This window comes from Apis cerana, linkage group LG13, assembly GCF_029169275.1.
Source record: "Apis cerana isolate GH-2021 linkage group LG13, AcerK_1.0, whole genome shotgun sequence".
Taxonomy (NCBI): Eukaryota; Metazoa; Arthropoda; class Insecta; order Hymenoptera; family Apidae; genus Apis; species Apis cerana.
Window position 1 is genome coordinate 4,007,159 of NC_083864.1, and position 21,426 is coordinate 4,028,584.

Consider the following 21,426-nt stretch of genomic DNA (forward strand, 5'->3'; position numbering starts at 1 on the left):
ACGCCGCATCGCCTTCGATCTCGTCGCACTCTACTGACGAACAATGCCATAAGCGATTCGAGTGCCGCTACGTGATATTCTTCGAGCTATAGAAAAGAGGAAACGCGTTCAGTATATTTTGCAGCCAACCGCGTAGTCGAGCGTGTCGCCGTTCCACGTGCTTACGAAATTATTATTGCCGTTTCATATTATTATCGCTTGCCATAAATCTTTTTTGATTTTCCACATATACTTACATTCCATGTAAGTTTTCCTTAACCGCTTAATTACACAATCATAGCCGGAACGATAAATTGAGAATTATACTCTTAATTCGTAAATCCCAATTTTCTAATTAAAATTCATCTCGTTAGAAAAAGATGAAAAATAGAATGACGTGCCATTTGCATTCTTGGCAAAGATAAAAATAATTACGATCACTCGAATTTCGATAAAATTCTTGCTTCGGTGAAACCACTTGAACGAATCGAATTAATTTGATTCCATGGAAATAAAAAACGATCTTACGAGGTCGATAACTGGAATTTAATGCCATATACGACGGCGCAGCTACACGGCAGCAGGTTCAACGTAAGGATAATTACGCCAGTCACGCGATGTTATAATCTGCTCCGACTCGGATCACCCTATTTAGAAGAAAAATATCAATGAGGTTCGAATGTATCGCTGTATGCTAAATGTACTCGCAAAACTCTGTGAAAAAATCGTCTTCGCAGAGGAGGAGATTATATTTTTTTTTACATCGATGAAACGGCTAACGGTTTGCCCGTATACCAGGTGTCTTGACATTTTCAACGTCACCTGACAGAAAAGAAATTCGAAGAATGTTTATTCCCCAGAAATAAACTGTGACGACGAAAATTGTGATTGTACGTGCACATTTTTTTTTAAAGAAATACGTTCCGAAATAGGAAAAGAATTTTAAGTCGTAAAAAATCATTTAAATTAAACTAAGGTGTTAAACAGAAAAACCATCATGTATAAGAAAGATTTACACGGCAACATTAATGGACGTACTTTGAGTTTAACAGTACACTTAATGTTGCGACCGACAAGCTTAGTGGTTCGAGTGGCGTAATCGTTAAACGAGCCACTTGGCATCTTGTCGAAGGTATTCCATCGAAGGAGAAAAAAAGGCGAATGACCTACCTCATCGCGAACAAGTCACTCGAAACTTCCATGATTCCGTCTTATCTAAATGATCATTACGGTACAAAACGTAAAGCGATTGTCACGTACGAGATTATACACCTGTAGTTTCTCTCATTTTTATATAAACGTGTAAATAGCCTGAGATTTTTTTTGATCGCTATTGGATACAGAAACAGAGCAAATGATCACAGAAAAATATATTATGAACGTTAAAGAAACGTAGTTTCCCGTAGCAATCGATACTCACTTACAGAATCTCGACAGATGTATAAAGAAAGAAAAAGATTGTAATATCGCGAGGCTGATGTATAATATAAAAATATCACTTGACTCACCTTTGTTCTCCACACACGATCGTGAATTTTAAAATTCGAAAGCTCCTTCACATCGGAATCGTTACAGTAGGGCACTAAGAGTCCGGTTTCAAGGCCAAGATAGCAGATAGGAGAATAAACGTAGGAGAGAATCGTGAAGACTTGAATCGAAAATAAGTCTTCGATAATGAAAACACTAGGTAAAACGAATTGCTCGAGACGAAATTTTAAGAATCACATTAAATATATCACTTCGTTAATATATCGCTTCACTAAACTTGTCCCGGCACAACGTGATTCCGACACAAACAAAAGGTGACTAAGAGATCCCGAGTATTCTAACCGCCTGTTTACATCGTTAATTTCAACCGCAAAACCCCACCCTTTAGTTATCGAACCTATCGGCAAACGACAAGCAGGCAACGTACATTTTCAGGAAAAAAGGCCAATGTGTTGACAGATCTCGAGGGATAAAAAACGGAAAGGATGAGACTTGTCACGATGTATGTATGCGAGTTTCACTCGTGTATCGTTACTCACGTATGCGTAAGCCGTCCTGTTATTGCGTTCCAGGATTACCAGCAAGTTCTTTACACAAAGATTTCACAATAATCGAACATCAAATCTGATGATATCACACTTTGTACAATTTAACGGTCAGGGTGTGCCCCGAATTTCCATGCGACCAACGGCATCCGTCAAATGTGAACTACTGTCGCCATCTTGATATAATCGCTTATAGCGACACAGGTTGACAAATTGCTGAACTATAATAAAATTGCGCGGACGATTCAAACTGTTCTAATTTCTCTACGCAAAATTTTGCACTCTTTAAAAAATTGTTTCAATTACAAAATCGTTAATTTATATTATATTTTAAATTGAGAATATGAAAAATCTGTATTAAATTTTAAGAAATTCGAAATTTGATTAAAATTTTCTACGTTTATTAGGTATTTTAATGATATTGACATTTATTATTGAATATGGAATAATTGCTCGTAAAACATAAATTGTAAAATTTATTGAAACGTGAAAAGTATAAGCAAATATGTATAATATATTACGTATCACGAAAAATAACAATTGTAGAATTTATAACAATAAAAAAAAAAGTTACGATATTAACGTTTTCATATTTTTCTTTATTTTTTTTTGATATATTATTATAAATTTCAAAATTAATTATGTTTTTAATGTCTTTTATCAATCTTTATCATAGGTATAGAATTATCCATTAATAAATTCATATAAAAAAAAAGTTCACCATGTAAAGATTTTAAACAATCGCGGTTGTATTGAATCGTACTTTATGACGTCAAATGAAACGAAATAAGGTTAAGTACGAATTGTATATAAGAGGCGTGCATATGGTCAGGGTTTACGAATAATTCGCGACGTCCCTGGTTTCGATCGAATCAACGTTTTCGCCAGTGGTACTAGTAGTCCCTGGGCAGAATGCAACTGCGTGGTGACACGGAACGACGAATCTAATTTGCTAAATTTGGACACACGTGCAATTTCTGGTACGTAGTTTGTCGAAAAAGAAATTTAACTCGTTTAACGGTCAATCGTTTCAACATTAATATAATGATGGGACACGCGGAATTTTATTAACCGACTTTTCAACCGATTGTTTTTAGAACACGTGCGGGTTGAACAACCACGTGGGCCGTATGTATCGAAAAGCAAGTGCCGCATCGTCCGGTGAGTGTATTTAGACAAGCTGCGATATTTCTGTTATCAGCATTATACTTTTGCAAAGAATGAAACATTAATTTTTTGAATAAAAACTCAATTAGAACAACTACTGGCAGTTGATAAGTGAATTCAAACACGATAACCTTGTAGAATGATATTTTGAAAAAGATAAACATACGAATGACAACAGAATTTATATTTTTCACTAAAGGTTGAATTTTAATGGACGATATATGCATGTAATTGAAATATGTGATACATACATATCTGTCTGTTAGGTAAAAAAAAAATGTGATATAGTTTACAAATTTATAAAAATATTTGTAAGTAATAAAAAATATCAGGGACATGTACTGTTGATGCAAAGATAGAAGTAAAAAAAGACTGATAGAATAAGAATACATAAATAAGAACTCTTATTGATTGTTTGAAAAGAAATCCGGAGTAATGGCTGAAGAAGAACCGCAATCAAAAAAATTGAAACCATCTGTCATTTCTGATTTTATCTATACGGATAATTTTCAACAATTATTTACAGAGCATTGGCATAATTGTAAAGATGTAAAGCTAGACAACCTTGAAATTATATCAGAACCTTTCAGAGTATGCAGAATTTCAAACTTTCTCTACAGCGAAGACGTTATGGATGAAATAAAAAATGAATTATTGGATGTTAAATGTAGAAGAAATTGTTTAGATCTTTATCAATTTGAACAGACTAGTGACTTTGTTAATATTGACTCAGAATATTTAAGGTTACTTTATCAGACTTTTCAAACAGATTTAACAGTATGGATGGAACGAATCACTAAGGTAGAACTTAATAGAAAAGTATCAATGTCGAGTTCTTGTTACTATGATACAGATTATTTACTTTGTCATGATGATAATATGGGTGATCGTAGAATTGCTTTTGTATTATATCTTTCAAAAAATTGGTCTGCAAGTGATGGAGGTGCTTTAGATTTATTTGACACGGATGAAAATGGACTACCTAGAAATGTTGTAAAATCTTTGATACCAGAGTACAATTCCCTTGTATTTTTTGAAGTTACGGATAATTCTTATCATCAAGTGGCTGAAGTAATTGCATCAGATAAATCACGTTGGTCCATTAATGGTTGGTTTCATGGACCACTCAGAGAAGATACTAGGCCACCAAGACCTGAAATTGAACCCAATTACATACAGCCATTAAACGATCGAATAAATTTGCGGGATTGGGTAACGGAGTGCTACATATATCCTAGTATCGTTAAAGAAGTTCAGAAGGAGATAGAACGAGACTCGTTCACACTTTTATCTAATTATTTCAAAGATGACGTATATGAAAAACTTTCCATAGATTTGACATCCGACTCTATTGTTTGGAAAAAAGTTGGACCAGCCGATATTCGTAATTACGAAGTGGCAGATGAAACGAGTTTGCCAGAGTTATTGTCGAAATTTTATAACATGTTTAAATCTATCACGATATTTCAATTATTGAAAGATTACACGGAATTAGATTTGATATCGGAAACAGAAACTATGAATCCCAAGATGGCTATAGAACTTCAGAGATGGTCCAGTGGTTGTTACACCTTACTAGCCGATATAAATGAAAGAAGATCCAGCAATTATGGACGTCTTAGTCAAACTGAAGAAATACCAGAAGTGTCGTCGTTGGAGGTACTGGAAAAAAGTAGAGAAGATCAAGAAAAAACTTCTGCAAATTATGAAAATAAAAGCATGCAATCAGAGTCTAATACGCCGGAGAGCGTGAAGGGAGATAACGATATCGACGAAGATGAAATATTGAAGAAAATACTTAAAGAGAAATCTTCGAATTCAAAGAAGAAGTTGTCGCGACAATCCTCCTTGTCCAAACTGGACAGTTCGTCACCGCAGAAATTGGCTAGATCTCTGGACACGGATGATTCTGACGTATCTGATATCGGTGATTATCTTTCCGATCCGTTAGACAATTCTTTGGAAAATTCTGATCAGGAGAATTTGGACGATGCGAATACATCCGACACAGGAGCTCTAGACGTAATAATTCAATTTAATACGAATCACATGGCCGAGGAGGAATATACAATAGATTATGTAAATCCCAAACAGCTTGAGGGCACGTTAATTCACGTGCCAACGAAAGATAACCATCTTTGTCTTGTTTATAAAACATTAAGTACATGTCGTGTTCATAAATACGTGACTCATTACTGTACAGATTATTTTTACAATCTGATTTGTACATATTATGAATAATAATTGCACATAAGACTTGTGTCGTCTCGTATCCTCTTTAAACGAGTTGACAATTGTATAATGAATGGCAGGCGAAAAGTGTCTACGTTCACATGTATCATAGTATTCGTATTAATAAAATTGTCAGTATTTATCTTCGAGCAATATTTTTTGTTATTTATTTCTACGTACCTAGTTACCTTCTAATTAATAATTCCATATTGTATTTAGGATGCAAGTACCAAATAAGGATATAGAGTCGTGCGTGTCTCTTACGAAAACTAAGATGGAGATTAAGACCACAGTGCAGAAAACATTCTCCTTTATTAGGTGTCATACATCTATCGCTTACGTTTACTTACGGAACTAACGTTAGGTGCAATTAGGTCGCATGCGAGGATTTCGAGGTAAATATATATGTATATATATATATATATGTGTGTGTGTGTGTGTATATACATATATATATATATATATACTTGGCGTACTTGGATTCTGAAGAGAAAATTCTTAATTTTTTGTTTCGATGCAAAAGCGATTAAAAATTCTTATTCTAAATGTAAAAGAAATAAAAATAAAATAAAACAAATTAAGCTTACGAGTTTGAGGCGTTAGTATAATCGTTTTCCGGTTCTTGCACTTGTATCCTGATCTGTGTACAAGTTTGTTGTCCCTTCCCATCCTTAACGACTTTTGTGGTAACCTGAGGTAAAAAAAAACCCCTCGATAAAAATCATTCTATTAAATAATACGCGATAAAAATACGATATGGTTAAACTTGGACGTTTTCTTCTTCTTTTTAAATCGCTCGCAAGTCCATTAATGATCATGTCATTCGCCTTTTACCTTTGTTCCACGCGATAATTGAACGTTTTTAATCATACAGCGGAATACAGCGTACGACTATCGTAACAAATCACCTGAGAAGTGGTAGGGATTCCAGCCATGCGTTTCCTCAATTCATTCAGTTGCAATTCTCTCTGGAAGCTCACGTCGTTTTCCTGCGAATCCTCGCGTAACCCGTCGTTAATCGATTCCGAGGAGTATTCTACCTGCACCCAAGGACAAATGGTCGGCGATGCTTGCAAGGAATTTTTGCTTCCTGGTCGAGAAAGTCGAGGGGAGAGCCGTCGAAGGAGCGAAATGAGTTTCGATCTACGAATCGTTCGCCTGTTATTACGATCTTTCTTTCACAGAATCAAACGATAGAATAACGTACTTTGTACTTGGTGTTTGAAGGTGATCAGAACTGATTGCTCCACTTCTTGAAAGCTGTTCCGCGCTACGAGTAGTGTCCCTCCAATGCAATTTGTTAATTGATCTTCCTACCCGCCAATCTAGGCTATTGCTTTGACGAGATTGAAGGCCTGAAATATAATAATTTCGAGTGCTGCTCGAGTGTAACCTTAACGCTGGTTCGACAATAACGGTACATATACGGTATACCAATCGTATCGAAACGAAATATTCGATTCCCCACCTTTCTCGTTCGTCGTTTGATTAACCCTCCAGTCTAAGGAGCTAGTGCTTCTATTCACGCTATAAATATTATCACAGGATTTCGTCGCAAGATATGTCGCGTGATGACGACGTCTAAGCAATTTTGAAACTGGTCCCAAATGCCTGAAATACAATCGCATCGTTAGCAACGAGTAAAATTTCTGTCGACGAGGCAAAAAGGAAAAAGGGAAAAACAATATACACAACATACTTACTTTTTGAATTTCCGAGATTGCTCGATAGGCGGTTTGCTGTCACAAACTACCACTTTGACTTCCGGTTCCGGATAGTACGCGCCCACACGAATGTGGCTGTAATTATTACGGACACCGTCCAGGGACCGGAAGTTACCGCGCTCGTTCGAAGGTACGCGGACGATTTCGATTTTCGGTCTTCCCTCCATTCTTCCTTTCTTCGCGTGTCTCTATTATACACGTACACACGTACGTGTAATATTTCACGATCGAGTATACACTTGTCGCGAAAGTGAGTAAGAAAAAAATGTAAAACGCCGTTGAGATCCTTGCTTCCTCTTCCACTCCTCGAATACAACGGTGTTATCGGACGTGTCTCGGACGATCTCGCCGGTCCGTTTCTACTTTTCTCTCGGAAATGCCTATGCCCATTCGCCCGTTCTTAAAATAGTCGTGGAATCTTGAGCTACTTCTACTCCTAAAGTTCTCTCACTCTGCTATCGTATCACGTCATAACGGTTGATTCTATCGAGGCATTTGGCACGCGCGGTCATTCCGTCACAAATCTTCGCCGGATTCACGAAACCACGTGCGTCCAACTCTTCTCTTATCCGTACGGGGGCTCACGTTCATTCATCGAATCGGTATCGACGGACGCCCCGATATCGGCTTTAAGATAATTGTAATCGGATTCACTCGCTTTCGCTTCTCGCTTCACAGAATCCTTTTTTCTCCACTCGATTCGTTGGTCCACCATCGGTCTCCACTCGAGTCTCGTAGTAAAAATTTTGTCACAGAATAAATACGTATATTCGGAAAAAGGGTGTACAAATATATACGATTCTGGTATAAAAATTTAAAGCGACGATATATATATGTGTGTGTGTGTGCGCGTGTATAAAAAAGAAGTATGCCTCTTCTTTATTTGCACTTCGCAATATTCGAAGAGAACCTGTTCTCACATTTACGAGCCTCCTGTTCTCTTTTTCGCCGCGCGTTTCTACAGTTTCTGTGCTCGTTTGTGTGGTTTCACCCGCGACGTGTCTCCTGCTCGAAAAACCGCCGGTCCCAATTTCCTAAATACAGGGAACAGAGAGAGAAAGAGAAAGATACACAGATATTAACAGTGGTTTTTTTTTTTCCCTCTAACGTATCGTACCGCGTGATCGAGACGTCTATTTTCGAGCAGTGATTGCGCAATCATCAATTATGATCAGAAGGAGGACAATACACGACTTGACTTACATCAGACGATTGTCTTCGTACAATCGTTTTGAAATTGTTCTCGTTCGTCTAAATTGTTCCAAGCTCGAAAAAAAGAATCTAGACGTATACGTCTAGATTCCTAGGTTTATCTCTTTTTCCTCTCGATTTTAAGCAGGATTACTTTACGTTTCGTACGACGCTAAATACAATACGACGTGTCTCGGCCTTTTGTTGCAAGCGCGAGGAATCGTATTTCGCGGGTAGAAGAGCGTAAAGAAACGAGTCCATTCTTCGTTCCATTCGAGAGGCGACACGGTTGAAATCGCGGAAAGTATTCGCATTGGTTGGAGATTTTCGCGGCGAGGGATCGAAAGATCGATTTTCGCGCGCGATTATCGTCACCGAAGAAGAAACCGAAGAAACCATCCATCGGACGCACGCATGATCTTGAATCGAGACTCTGAATTTTCTGAATTCGACAGCAGTTCACCCGTTAATTAATACGAAAATAACACGGGCTAGCCTAATACGTCGAACGGATTTCCATAATTGCACCGTCTGTGTTCCGAGACGCAAACTTCTAATTAGAGAAGAAAGTGCGAAATAATTCGAGAAGAACACTCGGAGAAGATTATAACCCGTTCTCCGGGTTTAACAAACTTGGCCGAATGTATATCGGATGTCACGACGCGACGTGAACAAACGAAACATCCAACCAACCAACCACCTTACACGTTCGCTCGATTACAGTTCCTGTTAAACTGTTCGCTCAGCCGCTGTTCACGCTTCGATCGGGCGAATTATTGTATCGATCTTGATAAAAATAAAACGCGTGGAAGGTACAGTGTGGCAACGGTTGAACGATTCGACTCGATAACAATGAACGACGCACTTGCAATGCGACAACGACGAAAATATATATATTTTTATTATATCGCGAAAAATATTCCACGGATTAAAACTTAGACCACCGAGGGCCACCGAGGTAGGTCGCTCGAAATTCCATTATTACTTCTCGAACAACGGTAACGAATCGATCAGGTTTGCGGTCGAACGCGCGACACGTAGACGCGGGGGAAAGGCAAAGAAGAAGGTTGAAGAGCCGCCGTTTTCGCGCACTATTGGCGAGGAGGATTGGCGCGGCTTCGCCGCGGTATTACGTCCGCGCTCTGCGGCTCGCGGAGATTCACTGCCGGCTTTGACGTACGCGATCGTTGCGCTTTACGCGCGCACACAGACGCTTCGCAACACACAAAAGCCGTGTATCACACATCGTTGGCTTTTTGGAGCAGCGTGAAAAAAAAAGTAATTAAAGCGTAAATACCTATATACGCGACTGTGTACCGTCATGCTTTACCGAAACTGTGCTCGACAGACCAGATCTAAACATCGTTCGATCGTGAATTTCCACCTTTTTAACTTCCCTCTTCTCCTCTTTCTCATTTTGGTTACATTCTAAGCCAGTTAGTCGTGGAGCGGGATCAACACCTTTCCCTGTTTTATCCTACTTCTTCGAGAGAGGATATTTCGAGAAGATATTTGAAAAATTATTCCAATTTCTAACGCAACGCGGGCAGATCACGTGGAGATAAACGTTGACACGTTTAACCATCAAATTTCTTTCCAATTGCTCGACCACGATATTTTATCATCGACACACCAGATACACAGATTATCTACGAAAAACTATCCACGCCCATCGCATTAAATCGGAACCCGACGATTCCTGTACGCGTCTAGGCCGTGTCGTGGCGGTGTTTCCGATTACGGGAACTCCCATCGCGGCTATCCCGTGGCGAGCACGTGCGCGGCGGAAGCGTAGAGGCGCGCGGCTACCTCCACTGAAAAGTTAATCAATCGTCCGTCTGGCAGCGGCGAGGTAAGAAGGAACGTGCGTGTCTGAGAGCGTGATTCGCGCGTGCTCGAAACTACTACCGAGCCGGCATCGCTGCCGACAGCTGGAGGAGAGGGAAGGCCGTTGCAAGAAGCTTGCAAGCTTGCTATCTTCTCTACTTCGACATTTGCGTGGCCCGTGGTGCGATACGTACTACCTGAAAATAGCAACGACACACTTCGCGGTCTGCTCTGCCGCCGACATCGAACGTCGTCGCCAGATCGGCGTCGTCGACGAGGAGAAACTCGGTTGGAGGCGTGCCAGGATCCGTGCCGTCCTCGAGGGCTCCGCGTCCCCAAGGCCTCTTCGTCGGTTCTTTCCCTCCGAATTATTGGTCGATCCGGGGCGGAGCTCGCCCCCTTGCTTTTTACCACCTTGTGCACGACAAAATTCACCGGTGTTTTCCCTTTGCAGTCGGGAGGGGAAAGGAAAAATGGACGAAAGCACTGGCGTGCACGCGATCACGTGTCGGACGCGCGTTCCTCTTTCGCAGAAGCACCTTACTACTATTTTCGAATCGGTGGTGGACGGAGGACAAGAGGGGGGAGAGGGAGAGAGAGATAGAAAGAGAGAAAGCGAGAGGGGAAGAGTCAGGGGCCCCCCCTTCGAACCCTCTGCTCGACAGCTCTCCCGCCCTTGATTGTTCGATCGCGACCACCCGCGGGATGCTGTCGACTACTGCAACGAAATGCGCCGAGGAAATCCCTATGCTCTCGAGCCCCCTCACCCCCTCACCTCTCGCGCCTAGCCCGCCAACCGATGGACCTGCGCTTTTCACTCGCTGCACTCGCGGCTCGCTCGCGTTCGCGGCAATCACGACCGACCACCACTTTTCCATGGACTGACTTTTATCGACCGGGTGTGCGTGATAAAGAAGGCTCGTTTAAATCGAGGAGACGTGAATTTATTCCTTCCCCGATGTCTCTTACCGATCGAGGAGAGAGAGGAGGGGAGGGGAGAGATGTCAACGATTAAGCGGCTCGGACGCGCGTTATTAGATTAATACAAGATATTTCTATTTAACCACGACTTTCCAATCCTTTCGTTCCAACCAGTTTCTTCTCTGTAATTCTAAATCCTTTACGGTTTCGTGTCTTGAAACGGTTCGAGTTTCATTTTCAATTGGAAAACGATCGGGAAACGAAGTCAACGAAGTTGGAATGCATAGAAAGATCCACAAGATTGACGCAAGATTTTTGTTGACTGGTAAGAGAGATGTAATGTGGGACAGCACGTGGGTTTTCAAGTGTATTCTTTCGTAACCGTTTCGATTGCCTCTTCGTGTTGCATCGAGTATGCGTGTAACTCTTCAATGATGCATCCTATACCCGTGACCGTTGTAGAAGCGAGAAACGCCGCTTCTGGGAAAAAGCAATCTTCGAAGCACAAGAAAAAAAAAAAAGAAAAAAGAAAAAGGAGAAAAAGGCGCGTCCAAGCTTCTTGTTCCAAGAATTTACAATTCAGTTGCATACGTTAACCATCCACGCATAGTACGTTGTTTGGATCAGCGATAAAAATAATATCCTAATCTTTATACATAATTTTACATATTTTTACATAAGATGTATAATCGCAATTGAATGTTTAATGTTAGATAAAGATATACGATATAAGGAACGTACAGAGTAGCGACGATCGTAATTTATTTGATCTTTATTTCGTATTTGTACACGCCCTTAGCATGCCACATACAATCAATATGATACAGTCCAATGCAGCCAAGGTAGAAGTAAAATACAAAAAATATATATATATATATATATATTTATATATTTATATTCTACGTCGATAGTTAATATTATTGTTACCACGATGTTATAACGCTGAATATATTATGGATAATAGCTAAAAATATAATACAAAGAAGAGTGCTGATTACAGTAGGACACGTAATTCGGATTGAACGTGGTGCAATTTATGAAAATTTTTTTCACCGTCCCTTCGAAATAACGCTAAAAGAAACGATCCTTGTTTCTCAGAGTTTCACTTTGTACGTAAATCGAAAAGTAAAACGATCTTCGAAATGAAATTCAAAATCACAGCTCTCTTACTTGTCGAAAGATTTACAAGATAACGTTCGATGCAAAAAGGAAAAAAAAGAAAATATATATATATATAAGAAAAAAAAAAAACAAGGAGAACGTAAAAAGCTTTTTTTTTTTCTTTTTTTTTAATAACATTACGTATGGCTATGCAAAAGTATAAGTATATAAACCATATCATGATACGAACGAGGTTCGATTTGGTATTTCGTTTACTTTCACCCCGCTTTGAGCGGGAATACGAGCGTGCACAAATTTAGAGAGACTCTTCTAGAAAGATAATATTTCTTTTTTTTTTTCTTCAAAATTGGTAGCGCCTCTAAATAATTCGTCCTAAACAATTCATCAGTCCTGCTTTTTTTTTTTTTTAAATATTACTAATACGACTACAGCGCACTATCTAATTTATTGCTGTTTGAATTTCGAGAGAGGGAAAAAAAAAAAAAAAAAAAAAAAGAAAGACAATTTAAAAAATTAATCATTACGAAAAACACATGAGTACATGGTGCACCACCCCTTCGAGAATTTTTCTTTTTTAAAAATAATAATAATAATAATATGATCAATTAAACATAGGACCGCCACGCCTCAGATCTCCGACGATTTAAACACACTGCTTACACAGCCATACGTTCGATACGCGATTCAAAATTTACTCGCATATACTCGGAAAGAGTTGAAACCATTAAACGGCTTAATTCAAGTCACCAATTCAACTCGCGTTTTTCTGTAGGATTCTTGGGGTCATTCGTTGCAAAGAAAGGATCGGAAGAAGAGATACGGGAAGATAATTCGTTGAAACCTTTCGAGTTTTCTGAGTTCTTTATTAGAGCGTAGCCGGTAAGCGTTTATGGCAGCTTTATGAGGATGACTGGGGTAGCGACCGTCGTAAAAGTCATCGAAAAGAAAACCTAACCCAACGGTGAAACAACAATAAAGACGAATAAATCTATGATATTAACAATAGAGTGTAGCGATATTAAACTAACGTAATTCAACTAATAAGAATAGTAAAATCATCCTACGTATTTCTGCGTGTCGTGTCTCCTCTCCTCTTCCATTCGGTTCGGGAAAAAGAATGAAAAAAACAAAGAAATGTTACAGGCGGCAGGAGAACGAGTCGAAAAAGAGAGAACAAAAGGGGTTGTGGTAGAGCGGAGATCAGAGGTGTTCACGTACTAACAATTATCTCGTTCGTCGTCGTCGACATTATATTATATAATAATAATCGTAGGAGTTTACGGCTCTCTCCCAATTGCAGCCTCGCTGACTGGAATAAAACGCAACTACGTAATATTGTATTGCGGGCTTACGATAGTTAGGTCTCTCTCTCTGTCGTCTCTCTTTTTCTGCACGACTTTCTGATAATTAATACTATATTCTCGTTATAATTTCACGCTAGTCTCATCCTCGCGCAAATGCTAAAATTTTATTCTTCTTTTTTTCTTCTTCTTCTTCTTCTTCTTCTTCTTCTTTTAAAATTATCTCTCTTTTCTTATTCATTCTTGTTTCCACGCATACGTCCTCTTGCTCTCTCACTTTCTCACGCTCTCACACTTTTATCACCCATCTTGCATTTTTCCCTCTTTTTTTTCTGTTTCAATCTTTGCACGATGCAGGATAGCACACGAACGTAGAATAAAAAAAAAAAAATAATAATAATAAACGATCGTTGTCGCGATGATTTGTTCGTATGCGACCATCCTGCGCGTAAACGCAACGATTCGTTTATTAAACTTCTCTGTCTATTCGATCGTTACGAGGACTTTCTTCAACATTCTTTTCTTTACCTTTCTCTCTCTCCCTCTCTCTCCCTCTCTCTCTTTCTATATATATATATAATATACTTTATAAAATACATTAGTTTACAAACAACGTGGATTAAGTGACGACGTCTCGCGGAAGTTATCACAGCTCAGGCTCGATCGTGGAACGGCTCGACTAAGAACTCTACCCGGGCGAAACTAGTGGAAGAACTCTAGCTCGAGAGAGAAAAAAAAAAAAAAAAAAGAAAGAAAGCGCATTTTTCGCGTGGTTCGCGCGCTACCACTTCGCATGAACTACTCGATGAATATCGCTTATTTATCGGTTATTTCTCCTGAACCGGGTTACGCTACGGACGCCAGTCATAAACGCATGATTTTTTTTTTTCCTTTCCTGTTTGTGTTTTTCTTTTACCCTTTTTTTACCCCTCTCACTTTCCCTCTTCTATTCTTCGTCAATTACGGAAAATAGTACTAGAAATATCATGGTAAAACGGGATCGCGTTACGGAGCTGCGCAACCGGCTGGCAGAGACGTCGATCATTAGAACAATAAGACTATCTTATCGTGCTACATACATATTTACAAAGCCCCCTTGCACGGAGGCGTTCTCCCTTCCTTCGATTACGTTTCCTGATTCCGAAACATGCACCAGCACGCAGGAAGCAATTCAGGGAAGGCGTTCAATCAAAAGGACAAAGCTCCCCCCCCCTCTGTTAATTTTTGATTAACTGCCTCGAATCGAATTTCGCGGTTAAAAATAAATATCCTCAAATCATTGTTGCATACCGCGATAAAAACAACAATCCTCGTTTCGAACGTGAATCATCAACTCGAAAGAAAAACTCGCAACGGCTACGATATTCTATTAAAATGATAATGATAGTGCATGTTCCGGACGTATCTACAATGAGGCAAGATCCCTTCAACGAATACCCTTTCACCATCCATCGGACCACCGTTGTACCTATGTTATATCATCCGCTCTTTAAGGTTGCGTCGATACCGAACACGAAGAACGTACAAAGAATTCTGAACGGGTGGTTGCACGATTTGCAAAAATATTTTTCAACTATTTCCTACATTTTTCTTGCTCTTTTTTTTTTGTTTTTTTTTTGGTTTTTTTGTTTTTTTTTTGTTTTTTCTTTTTTACTTAATTTTTTCCAAATACTAACTTTTAACGATCGGGGGACTAATATCTTTTTAAGAATTAACGGTAACTGTTACCCTCGCGCGAGGGTAATTGGATGGTATAATTTTCTCTTTTTTTTTTTTCTTTTCTTTTTGCTCCTTTTTTCTTTTTTTTTCTTTTTTTTTTCTTTTTTTTTACCGTAGTAGATAAATCTCTAACTTCTGCTCTGTTTTCGAACGGAAATAAATCGATATTATCGCTCTTAAAATGTGTGAATTTCGCGCGATAAAATATGTCGCTATAATATTTTTATCTCTCTATCTAACGAGCACTTCGCGTTGAATTGGACACGGAAACGGGATAATCGGATAAAAGTTACAATTTGACGAGCTTTGTTGTCGAGCTTAGTCTCTGCAGACCGAAGGGAAAGAAAATATCCGGGCTGTTGCAGCGACGTTCCTCATCTATACTCTTCTCTTACGTCCGGATCCGGTAATCGTCAACAACATATGTATACCGGCATCGTTACGGAATAATTACTCTGATAATAACGAGATAATAACGAATCGTTACAATGTCAGGATGTTTTCGGACCACAATCTCTTGCGAACCCTCGCTCTCTCGCGTCCCTACGTATCCCTGGAAAAAACGACAACTTCATATTTTACATTCGAAGACACAATTTCAATGATTTGAAAGCCGAAACTGGATTACTCGAGCGTGCAGAAAAGCAAAACGCGAACAAAGGAGGGGAACGCAAAGTTTTCAATCATCACCTTAGGATAACTTTTTCCATCAGCATGAACAGACAGCCCTCCGAGTGATTGGCAGGAAGTAAAGACTTAAGGAGTTCCCTGATAAGGGCCTCGGTCATTCCTGGCGAAGTGCGTTCCGCTGTTTCGAACGCGCTGCGCAGTTCCTCTATCGCGCCTCCGTTCTTGCCAATGCCGCTTCCGCCTTCGCCATTATTGTCTCTCGCCGAATATTGATGTTTCCTTTGAAGCTACGTTACGGACAGAAACGGAACAAAGGAATTAATTAATTTCTCCGCGTCCCCATCTTTGCGTCCACCCATCTTTCAGAAGAGGAAATGGAACCCGATTAATAAACTTTTCTCTAATTTCTCTTCCATTCCAAGGACGCCCCTCCCCCCCTCTCTAGAAAAAATATTTACCTCGGACAGGAGAGGTAAAACAACACCGGAAAGAGCCGCGCTTCGAGAATGCTTCAGTTCCTGCGAGCTCCTTGGTCTCTGTTTGTCTTCACCGGGCCTATGGTCCACCATAGGTACGACAGGTACGTCCGGTTTACTGTTCCTCTTCTCTTTCGCGCTAAACTCCCTTTCCCTCTCCCTGTCTCTTTCCCGCCCTTCTCTGTCCCGTTCCCTGTCCCTGCTCTCCCTGCTCTCACGCATCTCCTTCAATTCCCTCAACGAGGAATCCCGATTGAAATCCCGGTAGTCTCGGTCCTCTCGTTTTTCTCGCGTGTCCACGGGCGGCGGTGGTGCAGCCTCGTGCGGTCGGGACTGAAAAGCCAGCAATTAAATTCCATTTTTCTTTCAGTAAGAAAAGGAAAAGGATCGAGCCTCTTCCTCTTTTTTCCCAATCGAATTTAATTTTACGATGAGTTACTTACCGGCGTATGCTTCGCTTGGCCATCGCGAACCGAGTCCCTCGACTCGCTCCTGTAATGATTCAACGTGGAATCGTTCGGCGGAGATCTCGAGGTACCGTTCGCGTGTGGCTTCGCTTGTTGATTGTGATTCGTCGATCTGTGATTCGGCGTGTGTGTGAAGGTCAACGAGGGTGGCTGGTCGTCCAACGGTAGCATAGGAACGGGGCCTTTAACCACGTGTGGACCTTTCACCGTCATTATCCATGGGTCGTCCATATCGCTATCCTGCTTCGACTCTTCCCTGAAACGAACCAATTCCCTCGTATTCGTGCGCTTGGATTCGTTAAATGTAATATCGGAGGGCAAATTCTCTGAGGAGGGTTGATTCTAAAAGCATAACGTTGGTTACGAGAATCGCCTCGCTCCGCCCACAAGTCTTTCTTTATTAGCATTCGTTTTAACAGAGACTCTATAATCAATCCTTCAAAGAATTCCGCGCACGGAGTACACTTAACACCCCGCAGGATGAATAAGTTCGATAAAAATGGAAACTTACGAGTCCGAATTTTCGCTCTCCGTCTCGGATTCCTCGCTTCTCTGCGACTTCCACTTTTTGTATCTGTCTATGAGGTCGATCAGGTACGAGTTTTTCTTCGCCTTCCTGATGAACTGGAACTTCAATAGTTCTTTCGCCGTCGGCCTCTGAAGCGTAAGAAATAAAGGAAACGGATAATTAGGAAAATTATCGCAACTTCCGTCGACTTGCTTCTTTCTTCGAATTCGTGCTCGTAAAAAGAAGCGCAAAAATTAATAAAACGACACCCGCGCGTGGACATCTCGCTCGGACGGAAATCGACTCACGTTTTCAGGGTCCTTGTTGAGGCAGGCCTCGACGAATTCCTTGAATTGCTTGGTATAATTTCCGGTTAATTGGGGCGGATTGTTCTTCGGTATGAGAAACAGGACCCTCATAGGATGCAGCTCGCTGTTCGGTGGTTCTCCCTTGGCCAATTCGATCGCCGTGATGCCTAGCGACCAAATGTCAGCCTGCGGGACAGAACGAGTCTTCTTTTTAAGTGCTCCAACAGGTGTTAATCGGACGATAATCATGACGCTACCGTCATCTTTCGGACATTGTTTTAAAGAAATATATATATGTATATGTAGGAGGTTAGGAGAAGACCTGTGAAACGGATCATAGATTCCAAAGAATATCTTTCTCTAAATATTCTTACGTTCCTTGATCGATTTAATTATTAATTTCTTTCCTTTTTTTCTATGAAAAATACATATAAACAAAATGGATCCTTAAATGATTTTCCCCTTGGAGTTGGAGAAGGAACTTCCCTCAAAGAGGTAAATCAGGTAAGCATCGAGAGGTGGAGATGGAAAGTCAGAGGTAGGTAATAAAATTAAATCTCTGGGGATACGTGACCGGACTGTGTACGGGTGTACTCGCGAGTAACGTTCTCTCGAGTACGAGAAACAGTAAAATGAAAGATACAGCCGAGAGAAACTCCTGGAACTCGAGGATAATATTATCCGTGTCTTTCTCCGAGCGATTACCTTGGAATCGTAGGAAGCTTGCTTGATGACTTCCGGTGCCATCCAGAACGGCGTCCCGACGAAAGTGTTTCGTTTGCTGGTCGTATTGGTCAACTGTCCGGCAACGCCAAAATCGGCCAACTTGACGTCGCCCATCTCGCTCAGCAAAACGTTTGCCGCTTAAAAAACAACGAGATTAAAAGTTAGTTGAAGGGGAACGTTTTCATTTCGCACAAATTGAAAAAAACAGATTAATCTTTTCTTGCTTTCTTCTTCTTTTTTCTTTAAATTTTTCCCCCTGCTGACAAATGCACCTTTAATATCGCGATGGAGCTTCCGTTCGCTGTGAAGATAATCCAACCCTTTGAGCACCTCGCGCAATATCACCGCGATATGCATTTCCTCGAAGTTACCGGCCTTCATCAAGTCCAGGGCCGAGCCGCCACCCAAGTACTCCATAATAATCCATAGTTTCGTTCCCTGCGAACAGAGAAAGATCCACGCTGCGTGAACTGAAACATTCCCCGCTTTTGTGTCTGGAAACTTTGCCAGTGTGTCTCGGCCAATCTTTCTGCTCGAATCTGCGCTGTTACGATGCCAGAGACAGATTACACACGAATATATATATATCTATATATATATATATCTATATATTCCGTCGTGAATTAAAAGTTAATCGAAAACCGAAGAATCCGGGGATGAAGCCAATTAAAGCGAAAATAAATTCGTTTACGCGAACGAAGCTGACTTATTTTTGGGAAATTAGGTGGGAGGAGGAGGGGAGGCCTCGAAAACACGGCCTTGCTTCCATGATATTTGCGCGATTGATCGAGCAAATATACGGCAATAAATTTAGACGATACCCGACTACTCTATTTTCGAGGCCACGTGTCTTCGTTAACGTAACGTTAATTTTTAATCGTTCCATTCCGCGTCGTACGGCATATCTCGCGCTGCTTCATCGATAATATTACACCGACATCGGATTTCCAATCGTTCTGCGCTTCTAAGCGGCGCTTGTGCGCAACCGTGTAGAGATGATTCATTGGCTATCCGATAATCGCATCCTAATCGATGGATTAATCAATTGCGCCGTGCACAAGGATGCTCCGGAGATTCGCGCTCTTTGGTCACCGAGTCGTGAAGGGATCATTAAGCAAGGTACGAGACGATGACTCGATACCCGTACGCGTCCGTGCTCGATCATCTTGGAGCGATGGAAAAAGCGATAGTCAAGGTAACCGGCTGATGGAGACGAATAAATTCAATCGATGACGGATCGATGCAATCTTTCACAGCTGGCCTGGCGTGAAACTCTCGTATAATATGTCCCGATATTCTATTGTAAAGTAACGAATTTCACGCCAATTATATACGTATTCTTTAATATCGGCGAGTGAAATTCGCAAGATAATTTTGAATGACTTGTCCACACTTTTCCCTACGTAGATCCATAGAGGAAAAATACTGACTGACCGATCCCAGTTCGGATTCAGCGCTTAGAAACAGCACCACGAGGGCGAAGAAATATTATGCATAACATAATATCAAGGTGATCGCGATAAGGGAGAAGAATTTGTTGCGGAAATCCATTATCATCCCTGCCGGGGTACGTATATCGAGGCTATAAATCAAAAGGGGAGAACGTGGTACTTGGCCACGAGATTTCTTCCAGATCGTGTTCCACTCGTCACGTCGGGGGACGATAAGGTTGACACTTTGTGGGGAAGGGGATATAATTTTCACGCCGGTCCAGTTCGGCCAGATACTTGTGGATTCGTGGGAAGGGTGAGGGCGTGAAATGGCACACATTTATCATCGTCCTCCACGGCCGCAAGAAGGCGCAACCGCTCGGCCCGGTTGCGTTCATTCTCATGTAGATCCACCACGTGAACGTGGGTGGGCAGGGTTCGCGAGGGTTCGTTCAACCTGGTTTTCAACCAGGCCACTCTTCTGCCAGACGCGGAACGAGGGGTTGCTAAATCATTCCCCTATCCGGCCAGACACAGGCTTACCCTCCCCCTTCTCTCTCTCTCTCCCTTCTTCCGCGCACGCTCGAAAGAGAAGGGGTAAGGTGGTGAACGCGAGACACGGAGGAAGGCGTCGCACCGCGCTTTTCTTGGATTTCATCCAGGGGGAATATATTCTTCTTCCTTTTGCGCCCAAGGATTCCGCTCCAACGTCACGCGTGCACCTCGTCGGGGGACAAGTTGCCTCTCCAATTTCTTCCCTCCCTCTTCTTTCTCTTCCCATGGTTTTTTCCAGAGAGAAAGAACGTCACTTTCCTTTCCTCTCGCCAAGGAAGTTGGACGAGCAAGATATTTTTAATCAAGGAAGAGAAGACGAGGCGAAGATTATTTACGGCTACCGCCGATCCTGACAAAATTCGCGAGCTTTAAGAAAATAAAACGATGGAAATTTTGGAGACGCGTTTAATAAGAAGGGGAAAGGAGAGCGAAAGAGAAAAAGTATCGTTTTTCGTTCGCTTTTACCGTCTCGTGGATGATAGAGACAGAAAAAGATGGAGGGGAGGGAGGAAAATGCTTCTCACTTTAATGAATGTCGCGAATTCGAGTAACCGAATTTTTCGAATTATCTGGGAAACAAAGCGATAGACGAACCAATTCCACCATAGATGCTCTCCTATCGAATTTCCGTCTTCTGACAGAATTAGAAATTTTCGATATTGATGACTGGAGATGGAATTAAAGTGAGAAGATCGATCGGCACGCAAATCCTCATCGACGACGAGGCGATCGACTGCCTTTTTCGACTCGTATTCTCTGGAAGAAGCAGCTGTAAAAGCGGGACGAAATAAACGCGAGAAAATGAATGGCCGTGCGAATATTGCGCGATCTCCGGTGTGTCGCGTCTGTGAATGGGAAGAAAGGGCGCGAGGAAGAAGGGGGGCAGGCGAAGGTTGTAATAGCCGAGTGTCGCGTATGAAGAAGCGAAAGAACGGTGGTGGACGAACGAGGTGATTAATGGCCGATTTCGCTTCTCTCTATCGCGCGTGTCCTTTTGTTCCTGCGTTTCGCAAAACGGCAGCCAGGCGTGCTCCTGGCAGTGATCAACGATCCCACGGAATTAATCTTCTCTTCTCGCCCGTGTGTCCAGCCAGTCTCCTCCACCTCCTG

General features: G+C 41.3%; 3 protein-coding genes across 24 annotated transcripts in view; 1 reads left to right on the plus strand and 2 right to left on the minus strand.

Annotated features, from left to right (window-relative positions):
• LOC107998799 (disks large-associated protein 4) overlaps window positions 1-10,982 on the minus strand; it is a 32,289-nt gene extending 21,307 nt beyond the window's left edge. For 4 of the 17 annotated variants that reach the window (XM_062083651.1, XM_062083642.1, XM_062083639.1 and 1 more), the window contains exons 1-6: window positions 10,348-10,982; window positions 7,115-8,169; window positions 6,880-7,022; window positions 6,619-6,766; window positions 6,320-6,554; window positions 5,999-6,102 (exon numbers count right to left, since the gene is read on the minus strand). In XM_062083651.1, coding sequence (XP_061939635.1) covers window positions 5,999-6,102; window positions 6,320-6,554; window positions 6,619-6,766; window positions 6,880-7,022; window positions 7,115-7,302 — 818 coding nt within the window. In that variant the 5' untranslated portion in view covers window positions 7,303-8,169; window positions 10,348-10,982. The other 13 variants (XM_062083653.1, XM_062083638.1, XM_062083634.1 and 10 more) reach the window with 7 other exon arrangements.
• On the plus strand, window positions 2,744-5,564 carry LOC107998800 (prolyl 3-hydroxylase OGFOD1). Its single transcript, XM_017058267.3, has 2 exons — window positions 2,744-2,992; window positions 3,110-5,564. Exon 2 carries the CDS (start codon window positions 3,615-3,617, stop codon window positions 5,418-5,420), a length of 1,806 nt encoding a protein of 601 aa, XP_016913756.1. The 5' UTR covers window positions 2,744-2,992; window positions 3,110-3,614; the 3' UTR covers window positions 5,421-5,564.
• An 849-nt stretch (window positions 10,983-11,831) lies between the features above and the next one.
• The window catches only part of LOC107998795 (serine/threonine-protein kinase 25), a 78,382-nt gene continuing 68,787 nt past the window's right edge, over window positions 11,832-21,426 (minus strand). For all 6 annotated transcript variants that reach the window (XM_017058248.3, XM_062083661.1, XM_062083660.1 and 3 more), the window contains 8 exons: window positions 18,604-18,769; window positions 18,311-18,468; window positions 17,606-17,791; window positions 17,301-17,446; window positions 16,766-17,045; window positions 16,305-16,655; window positions 15,907-16,133; window positions 11,832-15,769 (listed from right to left, as the gene is read on the minus strand). In XM_017058248.3, the coding sequence (XP_016913737.2) occupies window positions 15,760-15,769; window positions 15,907-16,133; window positions 16,305-16,655; window positions 16,766-17,045; window positions 17,301-17,446; window positions 17,606-17,791; window positions 18,311-18,468; window positions 18,604-18,769 (1,524 nt within the window). In that variant the 3' untranslated portion in view covers window positions 11,832-15,759. The remainder of the gene's footprint in view (window positions 15,770-15,906; window positions 16,134-16,304; window positions 16,656-16,765; window positions 17,046-17,300; window positions 17,447-17,605; window positions 17,792-18,310; window positions 18,469-18,603; window positions 18,770-21,426) is intronic.